Genomic DNA, 27489 nt, shown 5'->3' on the forward strand with positions numbered 1-27489 from the left:
TTAATATAAATTTACATATTTACACAGTGAGGGATAACTGTGTGTGTAGGCAACATATGTTTGGATACAGTCGCATAATAAGGGGCTTGTTGGTGCATTCACATGGAAAATGCTGGTTGTCCCTTCAGAGGATGAAGTATAGCAAAAAGACGGAGGCAACGGGCTGCAAAGTGTATACTCTGTGTCATCTTTTAGCTGTTTTTGAGATACATGAAAACCACAGAATTCAAGACTTGATGCTGATGAGACTGGGCGCATTGAGTACAACCACTTTTATGTTGATGTTTGAAGAATAGATCATGTATTATAAATAGGTTTTGAAACGCCACATAATAACTGTTAAGGAATACTTTAGACTCCTTAACCAGCAGAGGGCACACTTTAGTACACCAGTGTTTACGGCAGAAGGACAAAACTTACAAAAAGATATGTGCTAATCAGCTTAAGGAAGAGAGTTTGGCCATGCAGATGTCTAGACAGTAAAATATTTGTTGTTGTTTTGGATTCTCAGTCCTTTATTATTCTGTTAGCATGTAGCAGACGCGTTTCGTATGTTTCCCATTTTGTATCATTTTGCATTTTTCAATCACCGTAACGCTGGATGGAGCCGTCTTTACGGTGACGACAGGCTTTCTCTCATCTGTAAGTCTTCCCATCTGCCGTTTCATCACCATAAAACACCCGGCGCATACATATTCAGCACACAGCGGTCGGCAGCCGCGGCTCGTGGAAGTCCTGACGTTGACGAGCAGAGAGCAGCAGGAGCAGGTAAAACTTGGCGCCAATAGAAGTGGTGCATGTAGTTCTCACTTCTACTCGACGGGATTACGGACAGACTTCATGTCAGTGAGGACCATGTTTCTGTATCTGCGCTCCAGGCCTTCCATGAAGTCCAAGTAGTCGCAAACCCTGAAGCCCCGAATTGGTTCCTCCTGTGGGAGCAAGAGAAGAAGTCAGTCATCTTTGAACCCTCGCTGCCGTCAAATACCTACCGCACCGTTTGTTATAATAGAGAACACAAATGGGCTAAGGAAAAATACGCTACAGGGGTTCTCAAGTGGCACTGATTGATGCACCTATTTGTCCAACACTCAAACAATATGCACAATCACAATAAATCAAGCCACTGTCTTCAAACAATGACAACTCCATCAGCAAAACAAGAAAATAACAACGACAATATCACTGTCAGAAAGGAAACATTGGCTGGAGAAGTGGTTCTCTGCTTTTGGGTTGGCAACCTTTATCAGTGGTTCAGGTACTATTTTCTGGTCTTAAGGCTTTTTTTTTTTTAATGAACTCAATGCAGCACTAGTGGTTAGGGCTGCTGCACATATGGCGGTGGGTTTGAGTCTCTGCTCCGACAATTCCCTGGATGAGTCACTTTTCCACACATGGAGTGGTTTGCATATTGCAGATGAAACAAAAGAATGTGCAGACAAAGATATTTTTTTCCATCTGAAATCTGAGATTGTCATCCCCACATTGAGACCGGTGTGAATAATTTGAAGCAAACCTTTTCATTAAAATGCTTTACATTCAATCTATTTCCAAGTCACAAGAAATCAAATTAAATCCGGGAATCGAATGCAGCGCGGCGTCGGTAAACAACATCCCGGCTTAGCGCCGAGGTAATGAGGTTCTGACGTGGCGTGGTTATCGACGAGCATCTCCAACACACAGGAGCGACAAGTAGGACACTTGAATTAGTCATGTGCACACTTTTAATTTTACAAGGTGAGATTGGACAAAACAAATGATCCGACACAGCAAATGTAACCGCTATGGCGTACGAGGTGGGAGTAAGCAGGGAAGTCGATGCTTAACCTGAAATGACAGAAAATAAGGTCCGCTTTCATAATTTCATTTTGTCCATTTTAACATGTATTAAGCTCATGTACATGTTAATCTCCTCTGAATTTGGTTCTGATTCATATCAAGTTCTTGTTGTTTGCCTTCACTTCGATTCACATTTTACTCATATAGGGGGTTGAAAACACTACTGTAAAAGCTGTAAGGAGACAACTCAACCCCAAAACCTGGTAAATGTATTGTAAACAATGTGTTTTATTATTTAACAAGGGCCGTAGGAGGCAGTAAAAACTGTTGAAATTGTGATTATATGAGGGAAATAAAGCCATTTGACAAACCATGGTATTACTATCCCCAATACAAGATGTGCTTTGTTCATAAACTGGCCTTGCCCTTAGCAGGATTATTAAAGTCATATTGTGCTAATGGAAACTACCCCATGAACTGGAGTTTCAGTGCTTTTATGAGACCAACAAATCAGAGACAAAAGTGCCCTTAACAATCGGACCAACTTCTCAAAGTTGCAGGATGACTTACTTTGGCTGTTTTTTTCTGAAATAGCCCCATAATGCCCTCTGTATTTCTCACACCATATCAGCTCTGAGAAGATCATTAACTTCAGTAATGAATGCACTAATTACAAAGATTTCTCCTTTTCGCAGGCCTGTCTTCACTTGACAAATGAGTGGCATTACTAAGTGCTGTGACTGAGAAGAACATACTCGAGACTTCTGCGCCAATAGCAACAACTGTGTTTACCGACGACCTTGTTGGTGGTGAGATTCATAGTTGAAAGAATTGAAATGTGCGATAAGCAACCGGGATGAAAAAAAACAACAAAAAACAATACAATTACAATGTGATTTCAGTTTGTCAAGCGATGACTTTGTTTCTGCGACGCTCCAACCCACACGCTGTCGGTTTATCAGCAAGTCATTCTCCTTTTCAAAATTTAATTGATATGAAACATAGATACCCCATGCTGTGATGGCGGGGGGGGGGGGGGGGGGGGGGGATTGAGCCTGGGAGCGAGCTTGAAATGTTTTGAAAATCCAAGAACCAACATCTGTGAACATCTGCGAGCGCAACACTGCCGCCTCGCTCTTTTCCACGCAAACTTCTGCTCGGTTCAAACGGGGACGAGGGAGGAGTGAGAGCTTGTATCGGCGGTGCGACTCATTAGAAGAGCTTCCATGGATAAAACCTTCATAACTGATCTTTTATTCAGAAAACTGTCCGAGCCATCAGAGACAAGACAAGCCGCTTGATGAGTAATGAAGAGAGAGGGGGGGGGGTCACTACAATATCGCTTTGATGTCGCTGTAAGTCGCTAAAAGACCTGGGAACTCTTAGCTTGTGACTCAAAGGTGATTCATTGACGAGAAAGCAGATTCCAATACAATAAACCTGGAACATGGAGTATCTTTAATCATTTACGTCGCAGCCCATAATCCACGGCATCATTGTAGTACAGCAAACCAAAGCCACAGTTTGGTGTTAACATGGAGTGACAATGTGTTAGAGTGACACTGAAGCTGGCATACATCGGGAATTGTAACACGAAACGGAGTAACGGTTGATGCAAAATCCAAAGAGTATTGGAACGACTCCAGTATTTACATTTTATCCTGTGAAATATCCGATTTGACCATGTTCTCGGCGAAAAATAAGCTCTTAGATACTGTTTGGACAATCAATAATACAATCATATTTACATAATTGTATTCCATTGTGTATTGTTTAACACATTTCCCAAACACAAGCTAAACACAAGGCGGTAACAAACTGTAACTCCGCTGTAATTTTTCCGAGTGTTCATTTACTTTTACTATTGACCTGAGCTGCACCAACGCTGAATATCCCCACTGTGGGAGAAATAAAGGATTAGGTAGTTTTATATTGCTTTGTAAATCAAGCCCTAAGAGCCGAACTGTTCTGCTTCTTATCCTCTGTTGCTCCATTAAAGAGTCAATGTAAATACTTTATACAATATTACCAGTTTTCGCCCGGTCGATCCATCTTAGTTTTTTTTATGGCTAGGTCTTCTCGTACCTTAAGAAAGACCTGCAGCTGCTGGGACTGGGCCTGCTGCAGGATGTCCGGTTGGAGGTGCTTGAAGAGGGCCACGCACGTGTAGACCTGGTAGTCGGCTCCCAGCAGCACGCAGGCGCAGAGGTAGTGGCAGATCTCCGGCCAGTCCAGGTAGTTCCAGAAACACTGAGTCAGCCAGTGGACGCACATCTGACGAGAGACGCGGGGGCAGGAAAAGCCATCAGCAAAGAAACCAATGTGCAAATGTAGGTGTAATTTCAAACATTGAGCCATGTGTCGTGGAGATGAATCGTTTCGCTTTTCACACCAATCCGCGTAGATACTAATTTCATATTTAATTACAGAGATACCACACAAGCCCGGATTTTTTTTACTTCTGGCATCACATTCCTCTTACACAGTGCAAGCTCCTAAAGGAATATAATTACTCTACGGCTGAGCAATTGCTACAGAAACCCATTTAAACCCCGACAGAAATGCAGAGAACGAGAGTGTTGTTAGGGACATATTCAATACTGAGAGCCTGAGTCCCAGCAGGAAATGTTTTCAGAGACTGTATATTACTGCACAAAGGTCTCTATTTGTTAGCCATAATGAGGTCCTGATTGGTTCTTTACTTTGGAGTCTATCGTATATTTACTTCAATTGCCTCATCGGCCCTTCGCAAATGACAGTGTTTTTTGGAAACAAGATAAAAAGTGATAAAGCTCTCTGGTGTTTGATATTGAGGTGGGACTTTGGGACGCGGGCTGGAGCAGATGCATACTAATGTTTATTTGTGCAGCGGATGATGTGTTGATGTGCGATATTAATGAGGCAGCTGCTTCCCAATAGTTTCCAGCAAAAAAGAAAAAGAAAAATGAGGCTATAAAAAAGATTTCACAGTCAAAGGCTCAGATACGAATTACATTTTAGTGAAGGGATTCTTGTAAAATGGCCCCACATCTTTGGATCCAGTTGTAAGGAGCACAGTTATTCATGTCTCTATTCAGCGTGTAGCTTTTCATAATATGATTAAAAATCGACTAAACCTGGTAAACAATGTTCATGATCATTTTGACACCAGGACTTCCTTTGAAATAAAAAAAAAAATCTATAAAGGGAGATAAGAAAATAGATTAACACTGGCCTTGTCGCTGGCAGAATGCTGTAAGAATGACACCAAAACTGAATTGACCACACACTGGGCCTGATCTTCCACCTGGCGCAAGGACAGCTTTGCTCCAAACAAGATGGTCATCTTGCATGTGCGCAGCAGTTGCACTATGTGACTGCGCCACTAGCTAGAGGACGAGGTCGACTATTGCATGGATTATTGCAAGCATCGCTGAGAGGGCTGCTCTCCTTTTACAGCCTCACATCTTTTCCTCGTGTACATCGTGCTGCCTCATGTTCTTCCATTAGCATTATAGGCTTTTATAAGTTCTCACAAGTCAAACTAAAAACATATTCATCTCACTGTGACTTAAACACTGTCTGTGTCCAGTGTCCCGAGAGAAAGAGAATATTCTACCATACCACCTTCGCACTTATGCCCGATCCCGTCAGATCTCGGAAGCTAAGTAGGGAAGGGCCTGGTTGGTGCTTGGAGACCATTTGGGAAACACCAGGAAGCCTGGGTGAGTGTAGTGGGTGAGTGAGTGGTTGGTAGTGGTCGGAGGGGCTGACTGGTAGCCTTGCTTCCGTCAGTCTACCCCAGGACAGCTGTGGCTACATACATAGCTTAACATCACCGAGCATGGTGTGAATGAATAATACTTAAAATTGTAAAGCGACTTTAAGCGTCTGGAAAAGCGCTAAGACTAATGCATTATTATTATTATTATTATACTGCCGGTCCTGCTTTGGCACAGGAGTGATGAAACATGATCTAAACAGTAGCACATATTCCCCCCCTCTCCCCCAAAACCCCTCTCCTTTGCCCTCGCCCCTTCCTAGCTGCGGAGAGAGTCTGGTTGTTCTACATAACATTGCCATTGGCCATGGGTGTCTGTCCAGCCCAAGTTGTTCTCACTAAATGGGCCAGGTCTGAAGCTGGAAGTCTCACAATGTGCCCCTAGTAAGCAAAATCCAGCCCACTATGCCTCACTACCTATTCATGGTTTCGGTTACAGGACTTTATCAAGTTATGGATGCCATTTTGAGGATGTATGAATACATCAACATTATATGAAATACTTTATTGTTATTTCTTCCTCACATTGTCAGATATGGATAATGCATCATTCTACATCATAGTTTTGTCATTCTTTCATCAAGTTCAATCGACCATTTACAACCACACATTTAAAAACAGAAAATTCACCAGAGAGATTTTAGCTTCACAGCGTCTGATGCAAAAGCAATCTTTTACAGAGCTCTCCTGTCACTGTGCATTATGGGAGATCCCAAATGTCAACATCAAAAAGGCAGGATCAAATAATGGAAGTTTCAAGTTTTTTTTCTTGTTTCTTTCTTGACGTTTTATTTTTACTGTTGATAATGGAATGACAGAAGTGAAGTCAAAGTTCAAATGTTCAAGAGTAAACTTTTTACAGGAGAATGAATTGATAACTTTGAAAAGACAAACGATATCCTTGAAAGACCATGTTACAAATAGAGCAGATAGAGTTCACGCGGCTGCACATCAGCCAGAAATAGCAAGTTGAATGGTTAAGCACATCACAAAGACTGCAATTAAATATCCTGTTCCGAAGGGGTAGTGCTTTGGAGATCTGCTAACCTTGTACTTAAACTTCTACAAACAGAAATTAAATGGATTTCATTCATGTAGTAGTTTGGCAGTTCGTACGCCAGTCTTTTCTCAAATGAAAATGATCCTGAATGCGTTTAAAATGTGCACACTTAAAGGGGCTGGATGCAAGTTGGACATTTTATACTCAATACTGCCACCTCAGGCCATATGTGTAGCTGCACCTTCTATATTAAGCTCGTGCATGACGGCACTTCGGACCCGAAGTGACACCTTTTTAAGTGACAGTGCAGGATTTTAGAGGCAGTTGTGGTGAACAGGTCTGGGCTCATTCTACACATTAGGACATGGCTGGAACATGTAGGGGGAGGAAAATACTTAATTTTAAATTTTTTAGACTCCCTATAGTCCCTTTAACTAAGCACACTATTGTTAAGGAGTAAGCAGTAAGTACCACTGGCAATAGATATACTCAATAATTCAAAATGACCAAAAACATGTAACAATGAATACATCAGTAATAACAAAACTAGTTAAATATTTAAAATGCAAAAAACACTGTTATTAAAGCAGATTTTTAAAACTATAAACTTACCTAATATCCGCTTCTTTCTCTTGAATCTATCGGAAGGAGCTAATTTTGTCTGTCTGACATTTAGCCATCTGACAAATCGACTAAACACTTGATTAAGATTCTTGCTACGATGCCAGCAAAATGTTATAGACTGAGAAATGTCACAGCCAAACCCAAACACAGCCCTGTGGCCGTCCCTGTCTGCCATTCTAATTCCTCCAAGTAACAGCTACTTTTAGGTGATGGTTCTTGCATTTTCTATTAAATCTAGTATCTTAAATTGACTATTCCTGTTGTGAATTCCCTTCTGTCTAACTACTTGTGTAAAAAAGCACATTCTCCAATTCAAGCAGTGAGTACAAGTTCTGAGAGTTGTGGGCTGTTTTTCCCACTGTACCTGAGACGGAGTGAATCCCGATATCCTGAAGGCTGAGTGAACCAGAGGGACCTCCGGTTTCAGCAGCATCTCGACGTAGTGAGCGGTGCACCAGTAAACCGGACCAATCCCTGACTCAGCCACAGCCAAAGGAACATGGACCTGCCGAAAAAACAGTGTGTGTGAATGGCACTGCCGCTGGGAAAGGTAAAGCTACCGTCGGGTCCGAAAATTTGGGCAAAAATTCTCTTCATGGAAACTTTTTGTCTCCAAAATGCTTGTAAAATTGTCCTGCCTAAACCTTTTCATGCCACTGTAGAACTTTATGGGCATGAAAAGCACATTCTGTCCAACTGCTTAGCCTGAGGATCCATCATCCTTAGGGGCTGTATTGCAGCCAGTGGCACAGGGAACATTTCATGGGTAGAATGAAGAATGGATTCAATTAAATTCTAACAAGTTCTGGAGGAAAATGCAACAACACCATCTGTGAAAAAGCAGAAGTTAAAAAATGTGTAACGGGTAGTGATCCTAAACACTTCTGGGAGACTTTTGTAAGGAAGAAAGGGCACTAATCCCTCAAACTAGAATTCAAAGTGTTTAAACTTGCCGTATTGAGGGCCACAAGGTATTAACTCTGCAGGGACCAAACTCTTGCTTTGGCTTTTTTTACTTGATGAAAAAAAAGATGAAAATAACAGCTCATTTCTTTATGTTAAGGGAATGTCTCATCATGTCTTACGAAGATCATTTTTCATTTATGCAAATCTTGTTCATCCCTTTCCCTCGCAGATGCTGAAAAGTTGGTCCACGGCTTTCTCTCCTCCAGGTTAGACTACTGCAACGCACTCCTCATCGGGATCCCTGGCAGTACATCCAGAACAGCACTGCCAGGGTCCTGATGAGGGTGCAGTAGTATGAGCACATCACCTCCATCCTCCGCTCACCGCACTGGCTCCCCATCCAGCAGAGAGTACAGTTCAAAAGCTGTCTCTTTACCCACCAGTGCCTCCACGGAACTGCACCATCATATCTCACCGAACTTCTGACCCCCCACACCCCCACCAGAAGACTCCGCAGCACAGGCAGTCACCGCCTCCGCCCACCTAAAACCAACCTCCGCACCATGGGAGACAGGGCCTTTCAGGCTACAGCCCTGCAGCTGTGGAAGGCCCTTCCAGAACATCTCAGGGCACCACAGTCTATAGACTCTTTTAAAAAACGACTTAAAAAGTTTTTATTTAGTCAATGTTATTGCTGACTTTTTAACTATAGGCTGCTTTTATTCCTTTTAATACGCACTGCCATTTTACTGTAGCACTTTGAGATTTGTTTACCAAATGTAAAGTGCATTATAAATAAAACCATCATCATTTCATCTTTCATGTTTCGTTTGATACAATATAAAGTAAAGGTTTTTCCTCTGGCCAATTCCAGAGCTGTTTATTTTCAAAGCAATCTTTGTTTTTGATTTGGCTTTGCACTTGAATATTTCATATCTTTGCACAGAAACTTTATAATAGCAGTGCTTGCAGATATCCCCATAAGCTTTAGCAGTGGTGTGCACAGACATTTTGAGGGGCAGGTGCTCAACCAAGACAAATGAAGGAATGAAGCGCGATTTGTTGTTGCTGAACATTAAAACTGTGTTTTCCTCACATGTTGGCTTAGTAGGGCAAAAATCTAGGAACAAGAAAAGAAATAATACTTAATATTATGGAGAAAAAAAACAGGTCTTGAGAAGGGCACTTAAAGGGCACAGGGCAAAGGGGCAGGTGCTTGAGCACCACCTGTGCACGGCCCTGAGCTTTAGTGATTTTTCACAAACATTAGTGATCCTAGACAAAAGGTAAGCATGTTTAATAACACCGATAAGGTAAAGGTTACGTTTTACTTCATTGTCCCCGTAGGAAATGTGTCCTTTGCATTTGACCCATCCTTTGATGCTGCTGGAGCGACCCGTAAGGAGCAGTGGGTGACTGCTCCAGATGTGGAGCCAGACTGATGGTCAGTATCACCTGGCTGGAGGATTCACGTATTGTACAGGTTTTTAGAGGTAGGGGAAACTGGAGAACCCACCGCCGCACCACCCCATATTGTGTGCTTTGTGTGTGATTTTGCAAATGAAAACAGTCTAAGCTTCCTAATGAGGCATAACATGTCTGGTTGAATATCAGTCACATCAGGAAACTTTTGGCCAATAGTAGATGTTTCTCTAAGAGCCCATATTAGCCCATGATATTAACCCGCATACTGATTGGGCCCTAGTTTGTATGAATTACATGTGGCTTCTTTTGTGCCTCACCTCCGCTCTAAATTTGTGTTTTAATCTCTAATGTCCTATTTTCTGTGATATTGACAAAGTTGTCTTTGTTGCTGAAAATTGACAGGAAACCCATTCATCTGGATCAAACACACAGCAGGCTCCGAACACACAAGTCCAATTGAGTTGTAATTGGCTGTGATGAAAGACTGCGAGATGATGGGGGGCTGGCGCGGTGAAAGCAAAAGTTAATCTGGGCGCCTTACAACGTGCCTGCAATTTAGATCAATTGAAACTAGACTTCATTTTGCACTCCTTCCCCTCGGATGAACTGCTTTTATATTGTGTTGTCTCGCCTGTTAATCTCTAACTTCCTCAAAACAACCGGATATCTCAAGGTTTTACCAGCTCCGCTGAACAGCTTTGTAATGACTAAGTGAGGATGAAATAAATACAATTATGCAAATGTCCACTGCATTTGGTGCAGATTTGACTGTTGCGATTTCAAAGAAAAAAAAGAATAACAGACATCAAAGAGCAACAAATACTCGGTCAAAATAAGATAAGCCCACAGCCTCACCAGAGGACAGGAGGCTATTGACAAAGGATTAAGAAGGATTTAGATTGTTACTAAGAAGTAATACAAAGTAGAAAAGTGGTGAGTTAAAGTTGAGCCTAAAAATTGGAGGCTTTTACCTAAAGGATATTTTTTAAAGTGAGGAATATTAAAATACAGTAAACACTACATCAGTGGTTCCCAATCTTTTTTCCTTGAAGCCCTGCCTGCACATGCTGTAGCTGGGCCACGCCCCTCCAGTCCAAAACTGTGGCCCCCACAAAAGTATCAAAACATTAAAATAATTGCTAATATCACTCATGATCTGACCCTCTGACCAGGCAAAGTTTTGCAATCCCAGGTTTACCCCCTGGGAGGCCCGCCCCCAAAATTTGGAACCACTACAACTATATGACAGTTTTATTGTACAAAAATGGTGCAAATGAGTCAATTAGTTGCTCCAAGGGCCCAGGTTGAATTTTCTCACTGTGTGGGATCTTTCAGTGTGGAGTAATTAGAAACATTAGCCTACTTAAACCTATCATCCACTGATTGAACCCCTTTACAAAAGCTCAAACCCACAATGATATGACGCAGTTGGAGACTTTTGAAGTTTAGAAATAAAACCCAGAATGGTTTTCCTCATAATTGAGTGTTGCACTCACTGAAGCGTGTATCCTGGCAGGCCAAACAAACGCAGAGACCAGCAGAGATGAGAGACCCAGTAAGAGGCGCAGTGCACGGTCCACGTCGCCCTTCATCACGAGGAAGACTGTGGAGGTCAACCAGTCGTGTCCTGGGTAACCTTCTTGTAAACAGACTGCGAGAGGTGCTAAGGAGACAAGCTATCAAACAAGGCAACAGACAAAGTGATGAACGTTTATTTACTTTCTGGGGGCACCGTGTGAAATACTGCATATCTTAAATACAGCTTTTTCTTACTCCCTTCTTCTACATATACTCATCCTGCCAAAGCCTGCAGCAGCGCTTTCATTTTAATTTATACAGTTTTATAATTCAAGATCTGCTGTCAGCACATAACAGCACTAATATGCAGGTGTCAGGAGGACTGAAGAGCAATTAACTCAAAGTGAAAGACAATTTGGCCCGATTTCAGAAAACAACCTCAGGCTATCGACACTTTACAGATCCGTCAGAGAGGACGTCTTTATAATTATATTTCCTTTTGTTTAAATAAATATAAGGAGATTATTTTACCCTAAACTGACACTTCGGGGGGAGTTTGATGCCAAGTAGCAAAGCACAACATGAACTCAACCAACTCAGAATCAGATAGAAATGATGAACTCAGTGTTGCCCCCATCAACATGTCAAAGTAATACGAACAATATAATGTGAGTGTAGACCTTAGGATAGTCATAGTGTGAGGACATAAAACAGTTAATGCCTTTTCTTCCAGTTTTATAACAGGCTTCTCGTCTCTCACTTGACTCAGGAGGCCTTGTCAGAAGTGATGCAGGAGTGATTACATTCTACCTGTGTTTCCCGAGAGCGCCAGAGTGCTCTGAAAGGATACCGAGGCGTGAAGTGGTTTCAACTCTCTGAGACCACAAAAAGACCTTTAAGTGCTTCATCAGCAGCGTCAGATTGCTCGCCGCGCCGTCTCGGAGCAGCTTCAGGTAACAGCCGTATCTGTGACGCCAAGAGAGGTGTTAGGGAAATGGAGACAATCGGCAAACTCATCGCGAGGACCTGTGCGCATACAGTCATGGCACATTAATGCAAGTTTGGATCTGAATGGCCAGCAAAAAGGTGAGTACAAAGTTGAAAAGTTTGAACTGTTGGTACTACGGCACTCATATCAGGCCAAAAAGCAACTTACAAAACCTTAAATACACAAAGCAATTCCCACGAACACTACCTCCCAATGACTCCCTAGTCGGTGCAAGCTTTTTGAAAATCCCTGGATTATTAATGTCTACTCCACAAGAAAACACACTACATAAACATTTCTACAAACATGAGTCCATTACCGACTAAAAGCTGTGATATAACTCATTTGAAGTTAGAACGCAACATGCCTGACAGACATAGATTAATTATGAATTCATATCCAACAACTTTTAATCCTATAAGGCACACACGGTTTGTGTACATAGCACTTTTTCCACTTCTGATGACTTCAGAAATGCAAACCTGACACTCTGCAGAAGCTTGGTCAGCAGAAAAAACGGTTTTAGGAGGACACTTACATTTACTTACTGTGATGTAGAGGACAGCTCTGAATTGCGCAATAATCAAATTGTGCATTTCTGTGATCAATTTCTACGCGTTGACAGACGTGGCTTTGTTGGGACCACGCAACTATTTGATCAGGTGCTGTCTGAATAAGCCATGGGTGTCCCAGGTTGATAGCCTTGGCAAACACTGTGCATTTAGGTTCATAAATGTTTTTTCGAACCAACTCTGAATGATTAGCTGCATCACTCGAAGGTCGGCGGAAGGTAGATTAGGTCCCCAACTGTTTGGTAAATGTCTCTAAAGGCCAGAGCTGTAATCGAGTGAAGTTTATGATCCATCGTCAAACATGGCGTTGATTACCTGAGACAGATGTCGATGCCCAGCTCCTCCACTGACGACAGAGCGGCACTCTTCGCCGTCTTCTCCTCTGCTGTAAAACAAAGCATTACCGCGTTTTTAACACGTAATGGGCCAATAACCTGGCACATGCTACGGCTTTCAGGTGTTGGAAAAATGTTTTATAGTCTTTAAAGGTCCATTGCAGAGGCCTCAATCGAATACGTGACATGCTGGCACGATCGTTGAGCGTTTGGGTTTAATTGTGACTTTGGCGAGAGAGCGGGATGTGAAGGTGACGGGAAACTTCATTAACACATTCATGTGCGTTTATTATACATGAGCAAATGGGGCGTTACGTTACAGAACAAATATTTAGACCTATAGAGTCAAGGGAACTGAGAATACACTACATGCTGCAATACTGATTCACCATTATAACCAACACAAAGATTGTTTTCCATCTCGCAAGTCGTTCCTTTAGGCCCATTTTAGATTTGCATCCCTGACTGAACAAACTCATTTAGCCAATCTTAGTATAACAGTGTGAAAGTCAGAACAAATCAGGAAAATGTAATGGTATTAAAAAAGGAGAGAGAAAATATCATAGTTCCAAATATGAGAGGTATTATTGTGGTAGCATCAGCTGAAAGAAAAAAAAAATCCAATCTAATTTGCAAACCGCTGAAATATTTGATGGCGCATTAAAGTCACCCATTATCTACACACGACAGTGATTAGTCAGCATTGTTAACGTGGACAACCGTTTTCTGTGCAGTGTGTATTAATCGCCGGTCATTAAACTTTCTGCCTTTTTGGGTAAAATAGCCTTAGACGAGGTCACAAAGCCACTTCCAGGCAACACCGCATTTTCCCCTGCCCTTATTTCCAACATATTAACATCCATAAAAACCTCTCGCCGATAGTAATTACTGTCTAATGGAGATAAATGTTCCCTCGTTATTTCCTTTCCCTCCCAATACCTTTCATTTTTGTCCCCGCTGCACTGTTTTTGCATCACAGCTATGAACAAGTTTATTAAAGATGACACGTGCAATGCATCTCGGAGGTTATTTGTGACAATGTGCGCTCATTTGCTTTGAAAAACAACCTTAGAAGTTTTAATGAACAATGATGCTGCAATCCACCACATTGCTTTAGTCTGGATATTATGAGGAGTCAATTAAAACTTTTGATAGAGTAAACTAGCTTTGGACCTCTTTTCAATGTTGTAATGTTGAAGCCTGGCCAGCCAGAATATACCCCATCTCCTATTCTTTACAAAGACTTTTGAGCAGATACAAAAAGCAGAAGTGGATGGCTGGCCAGGCAGGTAATGATGAAGAATTGAATGGAAAAATTCAGAAGGAACAATACAATAATAATGGATCAAGAGAAGATAGGTGGAAAGAGAGAGTGACTTATTCATAGTTTTCCTCCACCTGTATTCATTGTATAATGCATTGTATATGCTTGTCATTATTTTACAACTTAAAGGTGCACTATGCAACTTTTTATGTATACTTTATAAAAACAATCATATTAATGCATATTTGACCTCAGTGATACGTACTAACTCTCTCGAACTCTTTTATTTTGCATAAAAAGTTGTAGCGCATCTTTAAAATAACACATACATTACAATTAACAATGACTGTAGTCTATAGGCTACACACAGTCATAAATTTAGGATATTTAAAGCAGTACTAAGTAACTCATGCCCTATAGAGACCATAAGCGCCACTGCAGGTGTTGCAGCATGTTGCGTTTTTTGTTTTAACTCATTGATTGTCCGTGAGAAAGAAAAGACAGAGGGAGAGAGGGATATTGTACATCCAATTACACCAGGAGATAGTTTTTTTTACTCAAACTTGGTTGTAAATACTGTTTAAGTGGCGCTAGCCCGCGGGTAGCTTTGGCCGTTAGCATGTTAGCTTCTTCTTTGTGATTCTATTAGTGTGTATTGCGCCTCTGACCCGGAGACAGGGAAGTTGCAAGTTTGTGTATTACCCCCAGAGGGACAACGAAAAGGATTTATTAAGGTAAACAAGTTACTTATTTTGCTACCAAGCTTTAGGGTCTCTGAAGGCCTCTGAAGCCCCCCAGGGGCCCCGCCCAGACCCCACTTTGGGAATCACTGATCTATAGTATTTAAACTAATAGTGTTTCCACAATATTCAAGCCTTATTATAATATTCAGCCCTATTAACATACTGCTCCAGATCTCAGGTCAGGATATTATCAGGATTACCAACTGGAGGTTTTAGCCTTCTGCGTAATGTGCATGTTTTGTTTTGATGGAAACCCATCCAGAAACAGAGAGAAATACAGACTCCACATAGAAAAATGTAACCCGGAACCTCCTTGCTGTGAGACAAGACTGTGCTGCGCCACCATTCCAGAAACATATCTGTGCCACTTGAGTTTAGAATTGGAAAGTGATATAGTATATGTACTGAACTATTTGCCAAACCAACTTTAAAAAGTCTCCGTGATGCGAGTGAGAGCGACGCAGTGAGAGAGAGAGCAAATCTTGACGTGACCTATTAAGATGTAAAAGTGTCTCTCCCTTTCTCTGGCCACCCAATTTCACAGAGCAGGAGAGGAATAAATGAAACGGTTGGATGTGTGCCTCGGGGACTGGGGGCCCAAGGACCGCAGAGATACAAGTCTGAACAGCGGACTGACAGAGGTTAATACTTGGCAAATGAGTCTCGCTCTTTGCTTACAATAGGAGCACTCAAGTAGGGCAGAGTGGCTGAGACTGTAGCCCCTGTCAATCACGGGCTCCCACGGCCCTCCTCTGCCTCCCCCCGTCTCCCCCGCGTGCTCCCCGGACGGCACATCGTGGGATCCGACAAGAGTCCTGACAGCTGCCTCGTCGCCTCTCCAACTCTTCAGTGGGAGGAATATTGAAAAGAAGGGGGACAGACGGCGAGCAGCGAAAGTGAATAGGAAGAAGAAAAAGTCTACAGTTGCAAGATATAGCTTTACAAGTGAGATCTTATTCCAAACTATACAGATGGTGCCGAGAATTTCGTATAAGGTGGTTTTAGACAACAGCTGCTGTGTTGAACTAAAATATTGAAGGAAGAAATAGTCAAGGGTATCTGGGGGACTAAGTGAAATCTTCAAGGAGGGAAATAAAAGAGCATTAGCCTGGTTAAGATCTTGGATCACGAGCTCTATCAACGTCTTCCCATAATAATCCCTGTTCAACAGTAGCTCTTACGCTGCTGCAGCAATCAGTAGACTAGAACAGAATAAAATATATAGCAATAATTACATTTAATCAAACAATGTAAATAGTCCACTAAGACCTACAACACTGATCTAATATATTCTTTGCGTCATATCTTTTTCGTCATATTTTTGGTACATTTTGCTGTTTAATCGCTTTTTCATCACTTTCTTGACGCCGGTTTTGCTGCGTTTTTGTCGCTTGTTGTGTTTCTGTTGCTTTTTCATAATTTACTTGTTGCCTGTTTTGTTTTGTCTTTTAATGTTTTGTCTTTTTTTCACTGCCTTTTCATCCTCACTCACGTCTCGTTTTTGTCGCTCTTTTGTCGCTTTTTTTCAAGAAACCTTTAGATTTGGGTAAAGTCGAGCTGGTTAAGGCGGGGTTAAGAGGTTAAGTTGTCTCCCATGATATAAAACAAGCAATGAATTGGTATAGATAATATAATATATAAGACAGTTTTCTTTCAAGCTTTTAATTTCTATGCTCGACGTCCTCATTTTACATCACTATGAATTATTTTAACGCCTTGTGTATAATTCTAAAATATACTCATCCAAAAGAAATGTCTATAAATTCAAAGAGCCAATAAGTCACATTTCCAATCCCAAAAGCATATTAGACAAAATGAAACAAATGATTATAGCCTAATGCAACTTTATAGTCTCAGAAGAAATCTGTGGAGAACACTGTAGTCTATTAAAAACAATATTCAATTGATTGCTTCTGCATATTTTAAATTTAATTTAACAAAGCTACAAAATTAACAAAAAATTAACAAAAGCTATGAATCAGACTCAACGATGCGAGGACTGAATACAGTAACATTCAAAAGCCATAACTACGCTCGGTAAATAGATAGAATTACACTTGACTTTATCATCCGGGCACACATGCTGTTACAAACCTTAATTAGGAAAATACTCATCACAATCAAACGCCTGCGGCAGGAGATGTAAAGAAATGTCAGCTCATTTAAGATGCTCTTCTCACTCAGCCCATTGTGATTGTGACACACATTTTTTAGGTTGAATATTAACGCGGGGATTTCTATTAGCATTAAGAGAGGAAATGTTTACTTGGCGTTTACTAATTAGCAGATTTTCTTTTCTGTCGCCCATCGGTCTGACTCAGATGTTTATCCCACAGGCAAATAAACAAACAGCCAGAAATCATGGAGTCATACGGGACGGGAAGCAGGATAAACACTCATCTGGAAGACAGAACTTTTGAGGCACTTCTGAATTTGACTTAAATAAGCCTAAAGCTACTTCGCATTTACTTTGGTATACATATCTTAAATAACAACTGATTTCTTTGGATGTTGGAAGTATTGGTTGAGTAAAAGGAAGGCATTGGAACTGCAATATATAAGGACTTGTTAAATCGCACAACTTTTGCAGAGTCAGAACTAATTAGCCCCCAATTAGAAAGACACAGCAAATTAATGTCAACTTCTCTCCAGTGGCCCATATGTGGATAAAACTATTTATCATTACGGTTTTATTTTGAGAACTTTCTAATGAGACCTGGGAATGGTGTTGACTCAAATCTGAATGTAACGTTGATGTTGTGTTAGCATGTATAAGCATGTATAAGCATGTATAAGCATGTATAAGCATGTATAAGCATGTATAAGCATGTATAAGCATGTATAAGCATGCTTCGTTTCTCTACCCACCTTTGTGCAAAGCCTGAGGGAAGAAGCGCTCGCAGTCTGCCTTGCACATACGGGTTACGGCCTTTTCCAGAAGCTCTGCCAACACTGAGTAGACAAAACACGCAAGGAGAATGAAACCATCCACAGTGAATTCAAATGTTGTACGCTTCGAAAACCAATTACTTTTAGCTGCTTTTCTAACATTCCTCTTTGTAACGGAAGAGTAACACATACACCTGTTCAGATGAGTCAGACACATGTACGTCTTTTGGCTGTAACTTGCTGAATACAAGTATTTACAAATTGAGCATGATGGATGGAGGCAGTAGAGCGTCGCTTGTGTCTCAGCTGTAAAGTTGAAAAGCTGAGCCACAACATAAGCAGAACTGTCTCCATCTGTGAAGAATGCCCTCATGCATTTATGACTTGACTGACCCCAAGTAGACCTCGATGGTGCCGTATCACACTGGATCCCAACCTTTTTAGTCTTATGGACTCCTTCGACCTTTCAGCTCATGAACCTCCTACTACACAGTTTATTTAGAAGGCAATCATTATCATCTCTTTTTTTGTCAACCTTTATCTATATTATCTATTATGTATATTAATGGATTTTTTTTTTGTCTTGATGGATTTATTATTATTTTTATTTTTTATTTTTTCTGTCATTGTTAGTTCTGATTGTTTACTACTTTTGGAATTATTTTATGTTGGTATGGCTATGGATGCGCGCCTGTGAATGCGTGTGGGTGTGTATGTGTGTGTGTATGTGTGTATGGCATTTGTGTTACTCTTTTCTCCCCCCCCCCCTCCTTTTGTTTTTTGGAAACCCTTTCTGAAAAGAAAAATAATGTAAAAGAAAGAAAGTTAAATAAAATTTAAGTCGCAAAGAAGGCAATCATTAAAGGCGCTTTTTGTAAGAAAAAAGACAATGTTGTATTCAAAATAAACCTAAAATTCTCCCAAAACTACACAGTCTTTTCCTTTCAAAATAATGTTCAGTTACCCAACCTCTTTTTTTCAATAGATATAGTTCCAAGTCCCCCCTGCTAGGTCCTCGAGTACCCGTGATTGGAAAAGCAAACCCTCCAAGTCTAGCCACTGGAAGCATCATATGGATAAATAAAAGCCAAATGAAGTCAATAGAAAAGCAGTCCCTGTGCGTCTCATAATTATTCAACAGCACAATCTGCAATCTTTGATTGTAATTAATGTAAAACACAGATGCAACGTTCAAAGTGAAAGTAGTTAATAGCAGAAGTGAGCATATTGTTTATTTTCTTTGTTCAATCACAGTTATGAGAGCTTTTCTCATTTCAAACATACAGTACATGACACATGAGGAGCCAGAACAGTTTAACATTCAATATCTTGCCTAAATTTGATGTGATATGGCTGTCTGTGAGCCATGAGGGAAAGCAAGCACTACTTCCAATCACTGGAAGCAAGGCAATCACCTTTGTAAATTACCTTTTCACAGAATGTTTCAATTCTATGTAGCACCAGTCAATGGCCATCACACCCCTCTCTTTTACACGTGTTTACATCAAGGGGGCACTCAGGTAAATCACCTAGCATACACATAGGGCATGCGAATAATAACACATAACACTATGCGAATGTGAATAGTTCTGAGCTCATTCTACACATTAGAACATGGCTGGAACATGTAGGGGGAGGAGAATACATAATTTAAACATTTTTATACTCCGTATTAACCTGGCTAACACCAGGCTGCTGTGTGCGCTCGAATTATTTCGAACTGCACAACAGCCTGGGGACCATGGCCAAATCTCCGGTGGATTTGGGAACCAATCACAGAGCGAGGAGGGACGGCAAGACGATGACGCACTATTCGATATATGGAAGCTTGTAGTTTATTTACGGATAATTAAAAAAAAAGTTTATTTATGGATCCAACATGACAGCAGCAGACACAATGGTATTTTTTGATCAAGCTTTAGACCTTGTTCTAAATAATTTAGCTCAAAAGTTTACAGCGGGTACGTCATACGTCATCTCATACGATGATATGATTGGCTGGGGCTACGTGCAGACGCATGAGACTTTTTTCTTTTTTTTTTTCGTATCGCCCAATAAACGACTATGGACGCTCGTAAACCACACCTCTCCTACGAGAAAATGAATTGGTGGTCCCCAGACTAAATATCACTTGTGATTTTAGTCTGGCGTTAGCCAGGCTAACTCCGTGTAGTCCCTTTAAAGCATAACTAAGTAACTCATGCCCCTAGAGGCCATAAGCGTCACTACAGGTGTCATAGCATGTTATGGTTTTTTACTCATTTTTTTTTCACTCAAACTTGGCTGTTAATACTGTTTAAGTGGTGCTAGCCCGCAGTTAGCTTTGCACGTTAGCCTGTTCTTCCATTAGTGTGTATTGGTGACTCCTACCAGAGAGGAGAGAGGCACCAGGAGGAGATGAAAGACCCCCCAATCATTCCATTAACACTTGTATTACCCCAGAGGGACTATGAAAAGGATTTATTAAGGTAAACGAGTTACCTAGTACTGCTTTAACACTATAGCGAGCTAGATGTATTCACTAGTGACTTATTTGTATTATTTTGGGATGTAAATGGCACTCTATAGGACTCTCATTAAATATTTGATCTCCCAAGTATCACCTTGCCTAGGTCAAGCGACTTAACGGGGTCTAAAAAGTCAATTCTGTCCAACTGAGTGTAGATCAGAAAAACAGCAAACGTAAACACCCAAGTAAGACCAGTGGCACGCACACCGCATTTTGAGAACCACAGCAATAGGGATAAACTAGCAGCGGTGGCTCATTTGACTTGATAACATTTTCCGATATTGCGAGCTCTTCTTGTGACTATTCATTCTTAATGGGATTTGATCTGGCCGCTGACAAGACTCGCACAGAACGAATCTCATTGGTATTCTGTTAAGGCGAACCAATTAAGCCATCATTACTGACAAGACGGTATTGAACACGCGAGCACTCCTAATCACGAGTGTTTTTGAACGCGAGATGCTATAGTTAATCATTTTCATTTTGCTGCCGAATGGAGGCCTGCCAGAGATACAAGTGGAAATCACAGCTAAAGCAATAAAGCCCTTAGGAAATGGCTTGCTTGGGGCACAAAAAACATTTCCTATGCTCGGTCTTAACAAATGACTCCACAGCAGTTATTTTTATTGGGACAAATTAAAAACAAAACTTTGTGTAATGCCTAAAAAAATGATCCTTTACTGAAAGCCTTTAAACGAGCATAGGGCTTGCTTTTGAGTCCATAGAAGAGGCAATCACCGTACAGAATGCGTTAATGGTGTTATTGCCCACGCGCGCTAATCGAGATGCATTCTGAATAGGAATCATTAGAAAAGTAGGAGGACGTATAATACCACTGATGATGAGCTCTTCAAAAATTCATGAATATAGAATACATGTCATCTGTGCAGCTGTTATACAATGTAAACGCGGCAGGTGCCTTTATTTAGAGCGATAGAATAAAATACGTGTTGCTCTTTGCTCTCTGATGTTCAGGCCGCTATCTGATACCGAGCGAGCATCAATCCCTCAATAGGAAAGTAATTACATAGAAATCTTCACATGGCTTCAACGGATTCTTGAATGGATTTGATTGGATTCTTTTTGGGAGCTACAGTATAAGCGGAGGTTAAATTATGTTGACAGACGAACAAGCTAATGTTAAATGTTTTGGAAAATAAAGTTATAAGATCAGACCGAGAGAGGGTTTGGATGTGTGGAGAGGAGGGAGAATAGATTTACTGGCTAAAATTCGATTGAATTTGATTTGAAACATTTTTTGCAAGTGCAAAATTTGGCATAATTGTTGCCTAGGGCCTTGTGTTTCAGAAAGTCCATTAGCTGTCTAAAAAAGAAGGAGAACAACGACAATATTTTCCAAAAGGGTTTCCAACTATGCCTATAATATAACTAGATAACTTTGTTGGGAGCAGGGCTAATCTCCCTGAAGATGCTTCTGCTTTGCTTTAACAACAGGTAGCTCTTGCTTGGTAAAAAGTTGTTGTATTTCTCTTCTCCTTTTATAATAATTTGTACGATTATAACCGATAAAATAGACGGTATTATGGACCCATCAAAGGACCGAGAAAATACTCCCTAAATGTTTTGCAGTTCTTTCACTTTGCTAGGCATCTATTGCTATGCTATATGCATCACTGAGCTAATAACTAAAACCTTCACAAAAACATTTAGTAGACAAAAGAAAGTGTCCAATTTACAATTTTTTAGGATTGATTTTTGACACTATGTTTTCTTAGTCTTACCTAAAGAAACTACAACATTGTTGTGATTTATTTTGATATCTACCAAAAGTGAACCCATGCATGAAGTGTAAACATGAAGCAGTAGTTTCTTACCATCTCCTGATAGCAGAGTGGGTGTGTTCGCCATGATTCTACGATAGTGACATCTGCACGTCTCTATCCAACCCTCAGCACTGCAGTCATCCTCAGACGATGCCAGGAACTTATTTAGTTCGGGATCTATTACAAGACAAATAGCCGATAGCCAAAACATGATTGGAAAAAAAAAGAAGCAGGAGAAAGTACTGACCCGATCTCAGGCATGCATTGTACCTGGAGACATTTGCTTGGTTTCTTGCAACTCCAAAGTGTAGCACCGGGGAACAGGGAAGCAGCTGAACATGGGCCATGGATAAGGATCCTCTTGGTGCTAGAAAGATTAGATTTAAGAGTTTATTTTTTAGAACTCTTGCTGTGTGCTTCTAAAGAGCTGGGATGTTTACTGAGAAATGTTAATATTGGATTGTAGCTTTTCTTTGAAGTAAAACCATCCAAAACTGCAAAACACATTTTTCATAAATCTTGTCAATAAACAGTGAGTTAGCAGTGTTTGTGGATACAATGTATTAGAAATACAAGTGTTTGCCAAAATCTATTTTTGTGTGTAACCTCATCAGACCTCATCTTCTGTTTTCCCAGCAGTGCAATTTATCAACAATCATTGCGCAAAACTCAAAACTTGTCAGCAGAGCGTAAGCATAACGATAACATAACACTTTGAGAGCAAAGATGTTTTGTTTTGTCTTTGAATCACAAAGTTCAAGGCACACCTGACACCTTCTCATGCTACTGTTTGAAAACTTAATCAAAAGCAATTTTCACACTGCAGATTTCAATCCTTTTCCAATCCTTTACTTGACCTCGTCTTAAATTAGTTTCAGAGGAGAGTCTGTAAACAACACCTACATAATTGATAACTTTGCCCAAAACAAGCTGCTTCAAACAACATCCTAACAGCTGCTGGAAATCATCAGGACAACATCGAACTCGCCAGAAGGCAAAAAATAACACATTCAGAGTTTGGTCCACAAGACACAAGAAGAAGAAAAAAAAAAAAAAAAAAACAGAATCTGTATTGTTATTAGATGTACAGATGTAGTATCTTAAAAGAGTTCTTAACTACAGGGTGAGCAGCTTTTATACATAACAAAATCATTTTGTGGACGCTCTTTTTTGAGGATGATAATGTAGCAGTGATGAGCAAAAAATAGCCCTTTGGTGACTAATACATGATGAGGCGTTTATGAGTTTTCGTTGGTGAGATGAAAATGTTAGAAAGTGGTTCCTCAGCCGTTTCAAATGAGTGCTTGAGCGCGGAGCCGGAGAACACACTCGCTACACGTGACAGAGGCGCTGTCTGAATGTCACATGGACTCGCAGGCAACGCAATTTAATACAGTAGCAGTATGAGCGCAGAAAGCATGTTGATGAACGAATGTGCAGACAACTCTGTTAATAAGCAACCTCAAAGAGATGATCAAAGGAAGAGCCGCTATAAGGAACAGCCCTTTTCACAATATTAATACTGCCTGTTGTGGTGTAAACTTCATCCCAATTTCCAATACTAATCAACCTAAATTCATTTGTTGAAATACTAATAGCTGCATTTTTAACTGAACTAAAGACTGTGGCTAAGACTAAAAAGTATTTTCATCCAAAACACTAAGACTAAAACTCTGAGGGCTGCAAACAACAACACTGTTTTCAATATAAAATAACGTTGGAAACTTCATGATAATATCCAATTTTCCCATCACATGACGTTTTAGGTGATCATTTTTATATGACGGGCGGAAATAGAAACCATATTGACACTGTTCGGAAAATCAAAACAAACATCACAAACCGGGCACAGGCAGAAACTAAGATTTATTAACTTATTAAAGTTAAAGAAAAATTACAAATCTTCACTTGCAGATGGAAGACACAAATGTCAATAAGCTATCTACTCTCCAAGGCTGTCTCCCATCAGAGCCATCTACAGAGTTTTTAAATCCCCTTCCGACATACCCTGAGGCCACTTCTGCTCCCTGACCCCCACCTCACCTGTCAAATGACAAGTGGCTTGTAGGTAATGGATTGTAATCTATTAAGTGCTCATGTACTCTCATGTATGCGACTTCCTCCCTTGTGCCCTCTCATGCACGTAAAATGCATGTGTTGACTCCAATGTTTATATAACATAGTTGGAGGAGCCTCCACTTGCTATTCTTCCTCCGTGGCTGCGCATGGCCCCCCAGCATACCTTCTTACCATACTCACTTTCCTTCACAACCAACATCGATTGACCATGGTAAGTATTACAACTACTATGGTAAGTATTCTATCAACACTACACTTTTACCACACCTGAGGTTTAATGTTTATATTCCTATGGTTCATCGTTATGCATTTTCCTTTTAATAAGCTAAATATGTATTTCAGACCCCACCTTAAAGAAATAGAATATTTTCACAACAATAAATACACCTTTCCCATCTGAATACTATGTCTCATTTTAATTTCTCTCACAATTCCTCTATTTCGTCCAAGAGAACTGACCTCCTGCAGGGACCGAGGGGGAAGGATCCGTTCTGAGGGACCTCCAACGACACTCGCACACACCAGCACGTAGTTCCTCTCCACTGATAAGCTGTCCAGGATGATCGCCCTGTGAATAAATCATAAAACAAAGATTGACGTTACTTCCTCAAAGAAAAGACTGAGGAATTCATATGCAACACGAACAACTGTATTATCCTTTCATTATGGTTGAAAGGCATTCCCGGATGAAAGTTAAAGGTAGTGGCTTTTATGTGGGATGCGTCATTACAACTGAATTTGGGTTGCCTTAAGCTGTAGATGAAGACACAAGCACCAGTTTAACTATATGTGAACATACCTTTCCACATTTGAAAGCTAAGAACCTTCAGAATTCAGTCACTTAAACGACGGGAGGCCTGTCTGACACGAACTGGGACTTGATTGGGGGACAAGTGCTGGGATTGTTGACATAAGCGAGAGTCCAAATATATTTTTCCGAGCTGATTTCAGACATTGGATCTGGCTCATTCTGCTTTCTGGTTGCTTATAGAGTCAAATGTTTTAAAGAGGAGCGGTGACACAATACTGGTGAGCAGACTATGACAACCCCAAACAGCAAAGAGAAGTTTAGAGGACTTTGAACGTCAGAATGATGAGGTGAGGGTAAAGGGATGCCGATGCCAGTGGCCATTACGGGGACGAGAGCGGGAGAGGGGGCCAGCTGAAAGAAATAGAGGCATAAATCATCGCCATCTCGCCCCGACTCTCCACAGTCCAGCCAACACTCAGACATGTGACGTGGGCTGGCATTTCGCAGCCTCTTTTCTATTCTGCACCAATCTCCAAACTTCTGCCAGACATTTACCAGGAGACAGGCCTCTTTAGCACCCTCGCTCGCAAACAGCCTTTTCAATTTGTTTCTGCTTTATTTTATTACAGCCAAACAAACAGTATTCTTTCAACCGAGCAGTAAATGCATCTAGAAAGTGTTGTGTCAAGGCTATGCAGCGGGTATTGAGTGAATGGGTAAGGAGAAAAATAGAGATGCGAGGCTGCAATGTGCCAAAAAACACTGATTATCTTTTTAAAAGGCCGGATACGACGCAGGGAAAGCTTTCAGTGTGTGTACATGCGGCAGTGGCCTTTTCAAACAATTGAATGGATATGTAAGTGCAAAATGTAATGTAGCTTTGAATAAGAGAGAAAAAATATATATTATGTTGTAATGGCTGCAGGTACTGAGTGTGATATGGTACCATTTTTAGTGCTTTTAGGTAGACTACTGTGATACTTTGACACATCTAAATGGACAAAACCAATTTCGTTCCACTACTAGAAGAAAATAAGGTGTTTAAACTTAACACATTGAGTGCCAAAAACTGAAAAACGTGTTTGTTTAGACACTCTATTACACCTTACGTGTGCTTTTGGTAGCTCTGTGATGAACAGCAGTGAAATAAATCACGAAAAGTAACAATCTGGACATTTGCATATCTATTATTGCGTATCTTTTCTTTTCTTTGGCGGACAGAACTAACAGGTGTAAAGTCGACACTTCTCTGAAGCTCTCTGGAGCGAGCTTGACAAAGCAGAGAGGCCTAACATGGAAAGATCGAAACTGTTGAGATTTAACATTTCTCTGAGTTTTTAAATGGTTAAAATCGGTTCAAGGACGGCTGAGAAGCATCCTGTCTAAGTTTTTAATCCGAGAACCAGGCTGTATAAGTGCACACGAGATTAGCGGCAACATGCAGTGCTTCAAAACGTGTCAACAACGTTGTCCTTGAAAACTGACTTGAAATGGAGATATTTAGGCATTTGCCTCTTCCCATAATGTTAGTGCCTGTCCAGAGAGGATAGAGGAGAGATTAGGAGAGAGGAGGAGAGAGGAGTTAATCAGAAAGGAGAGTGTTTCATAAAACATGCAATATATCCATTTCTAAAAAAAATATCTGTGATTTAAACGGTTTTCACCTGTTGAGAGCTTAGAGTCTCACCTTTCAAAGGAGCCATAGCATGTGTCCATAGCTATAACATAGAATATGCTGTGGTGCAACAAATATCATGAAGAATGGTCTGGATTGTTGGCACTAAATCCCCAAAACAGTGCAGTACAATGTGTTAATGTGTTAACTTAAAATGCTACGCTGAAATAATGCCTATTGTAACTTGTCCTTTTCCGATTTTAGATGTACTCATATTAATTAAGTCTTGCATATTCTTTCTAAGTTTCTCACTAGCTTGTACATTTTTGTATAATGATTAGCCTATTTGAAGAGGTAATGTCTGCAGTAGTTAAAGTAGCTGTATATATCCAGGACCAGGAAGGCCATTAAAACTATGTTATGCTTGTGAGTTTTTTCTGTCCACTTATAATTTGGACTTGGTAGAAAGTAGTGGTGTAGTCTCATGCGAATAAAAAAAGAGGATGCAGCAGTAGTTGATCATTAGGAGTTGTATCTACCGTTTTTGAATAGAGAACATAAATAGCTCATGTACTTTTGATATGAATTTTTACGGTTTGTCAAGTGCGTTGTTGGTGAACCTGTACCCTTCGCCGTTGCCCAGCTCGGCCACGTTTTCCTTTTGATTCTGCAGCAGCATGGAGCAGATGCTGAAGCGACTCTCCAGCAGCAGGAAAGTGTCCAGATTACAGCAAAGCACACTGAGCAGCCTGCACAAAAACCACACAAACAAACACATAAAAATACAAAGCAATGCAAATACGGCGGCGGCGTCTGGCTGATGGTGATACTGTAGCCGAGCTTTAAAACTGGAAAATGTCTCCTAAGAACAAAGACAACATAACTTCATTTGCTTTCGCGATTTCCCCGGGCCTTTTGTTTGTGTCTGGACTCAAGCGCTGGATCAGT

At 40.7% G+C, this 27489-nt stretch overlaps 1 protein-coding gene across 2 annotated transcripts in view; it reads right to left on the minus strand.

The window, feature by feature from the left end:
- Window positions 1-498: 498 nt before the first annotated feature.
- The window catches only part of tbc1d32 (TBC1 domain family, member 32), a 44009-nt gene continuing 17018 nt past the window's right edge, over window positions 499-27489 (minus strand). The window contains exons 23-33 of one of the 2 annotated variants that reach the window (XM_079572014.1): window positions 27168-27290; window positions 24635-24743; window positions 22367-22463; window positions 22148-22273; window positions 17783-17866; window positions 12888-12954; window positions 11863-11978; window positions 10991-11145; window positions 7528-7668; window positions 3865-4053; window positions 499-932 (exon numbers count right to left, since the gene is read on the minus strand). In XM_079572014.1, coding sequence (XP_079428140.1) covers window positions 813-932; window positions 3865-4053; window positions 7528-7668; window positions 10991-11145; window positions 11863-11978; window positions 12888-12954; window positions 17783-17866; window positions 22148-22273; window positions 22367-22463; window positions 24635-24743; window positions 27168-27290 — 1327 coding nt within the window. In that variant the 3' untranslated portion in view covers window positions 499-812. Of the gene's footprint in view, window positions 933-3864; window positions 4054-7527; window positions 7669-10990; window positions 11146-11862; window positions 11979-12887; window positions 12958-17782; window positions 17867-22147; window positions 22274-22366; window positions 22464-24634; window positions 24744-27167; window positions 27291-27489 lie in introns of both variants that reach the window. The other variant, XM_079572013.1, reaches the window with a different exon arrangement.

The sequence above is a fragment of the Gobius niger genome (assembly GCF_951799975.1).
Source record: "Gobius niger genome assembly, chromosome: 15".
Classification (NCBI taxonomy): Eukaryota; Metazoa; Chordata; class Actinopteri; order Gobiiformes; family Gobiidae; genus Gobius; species Gobius niger.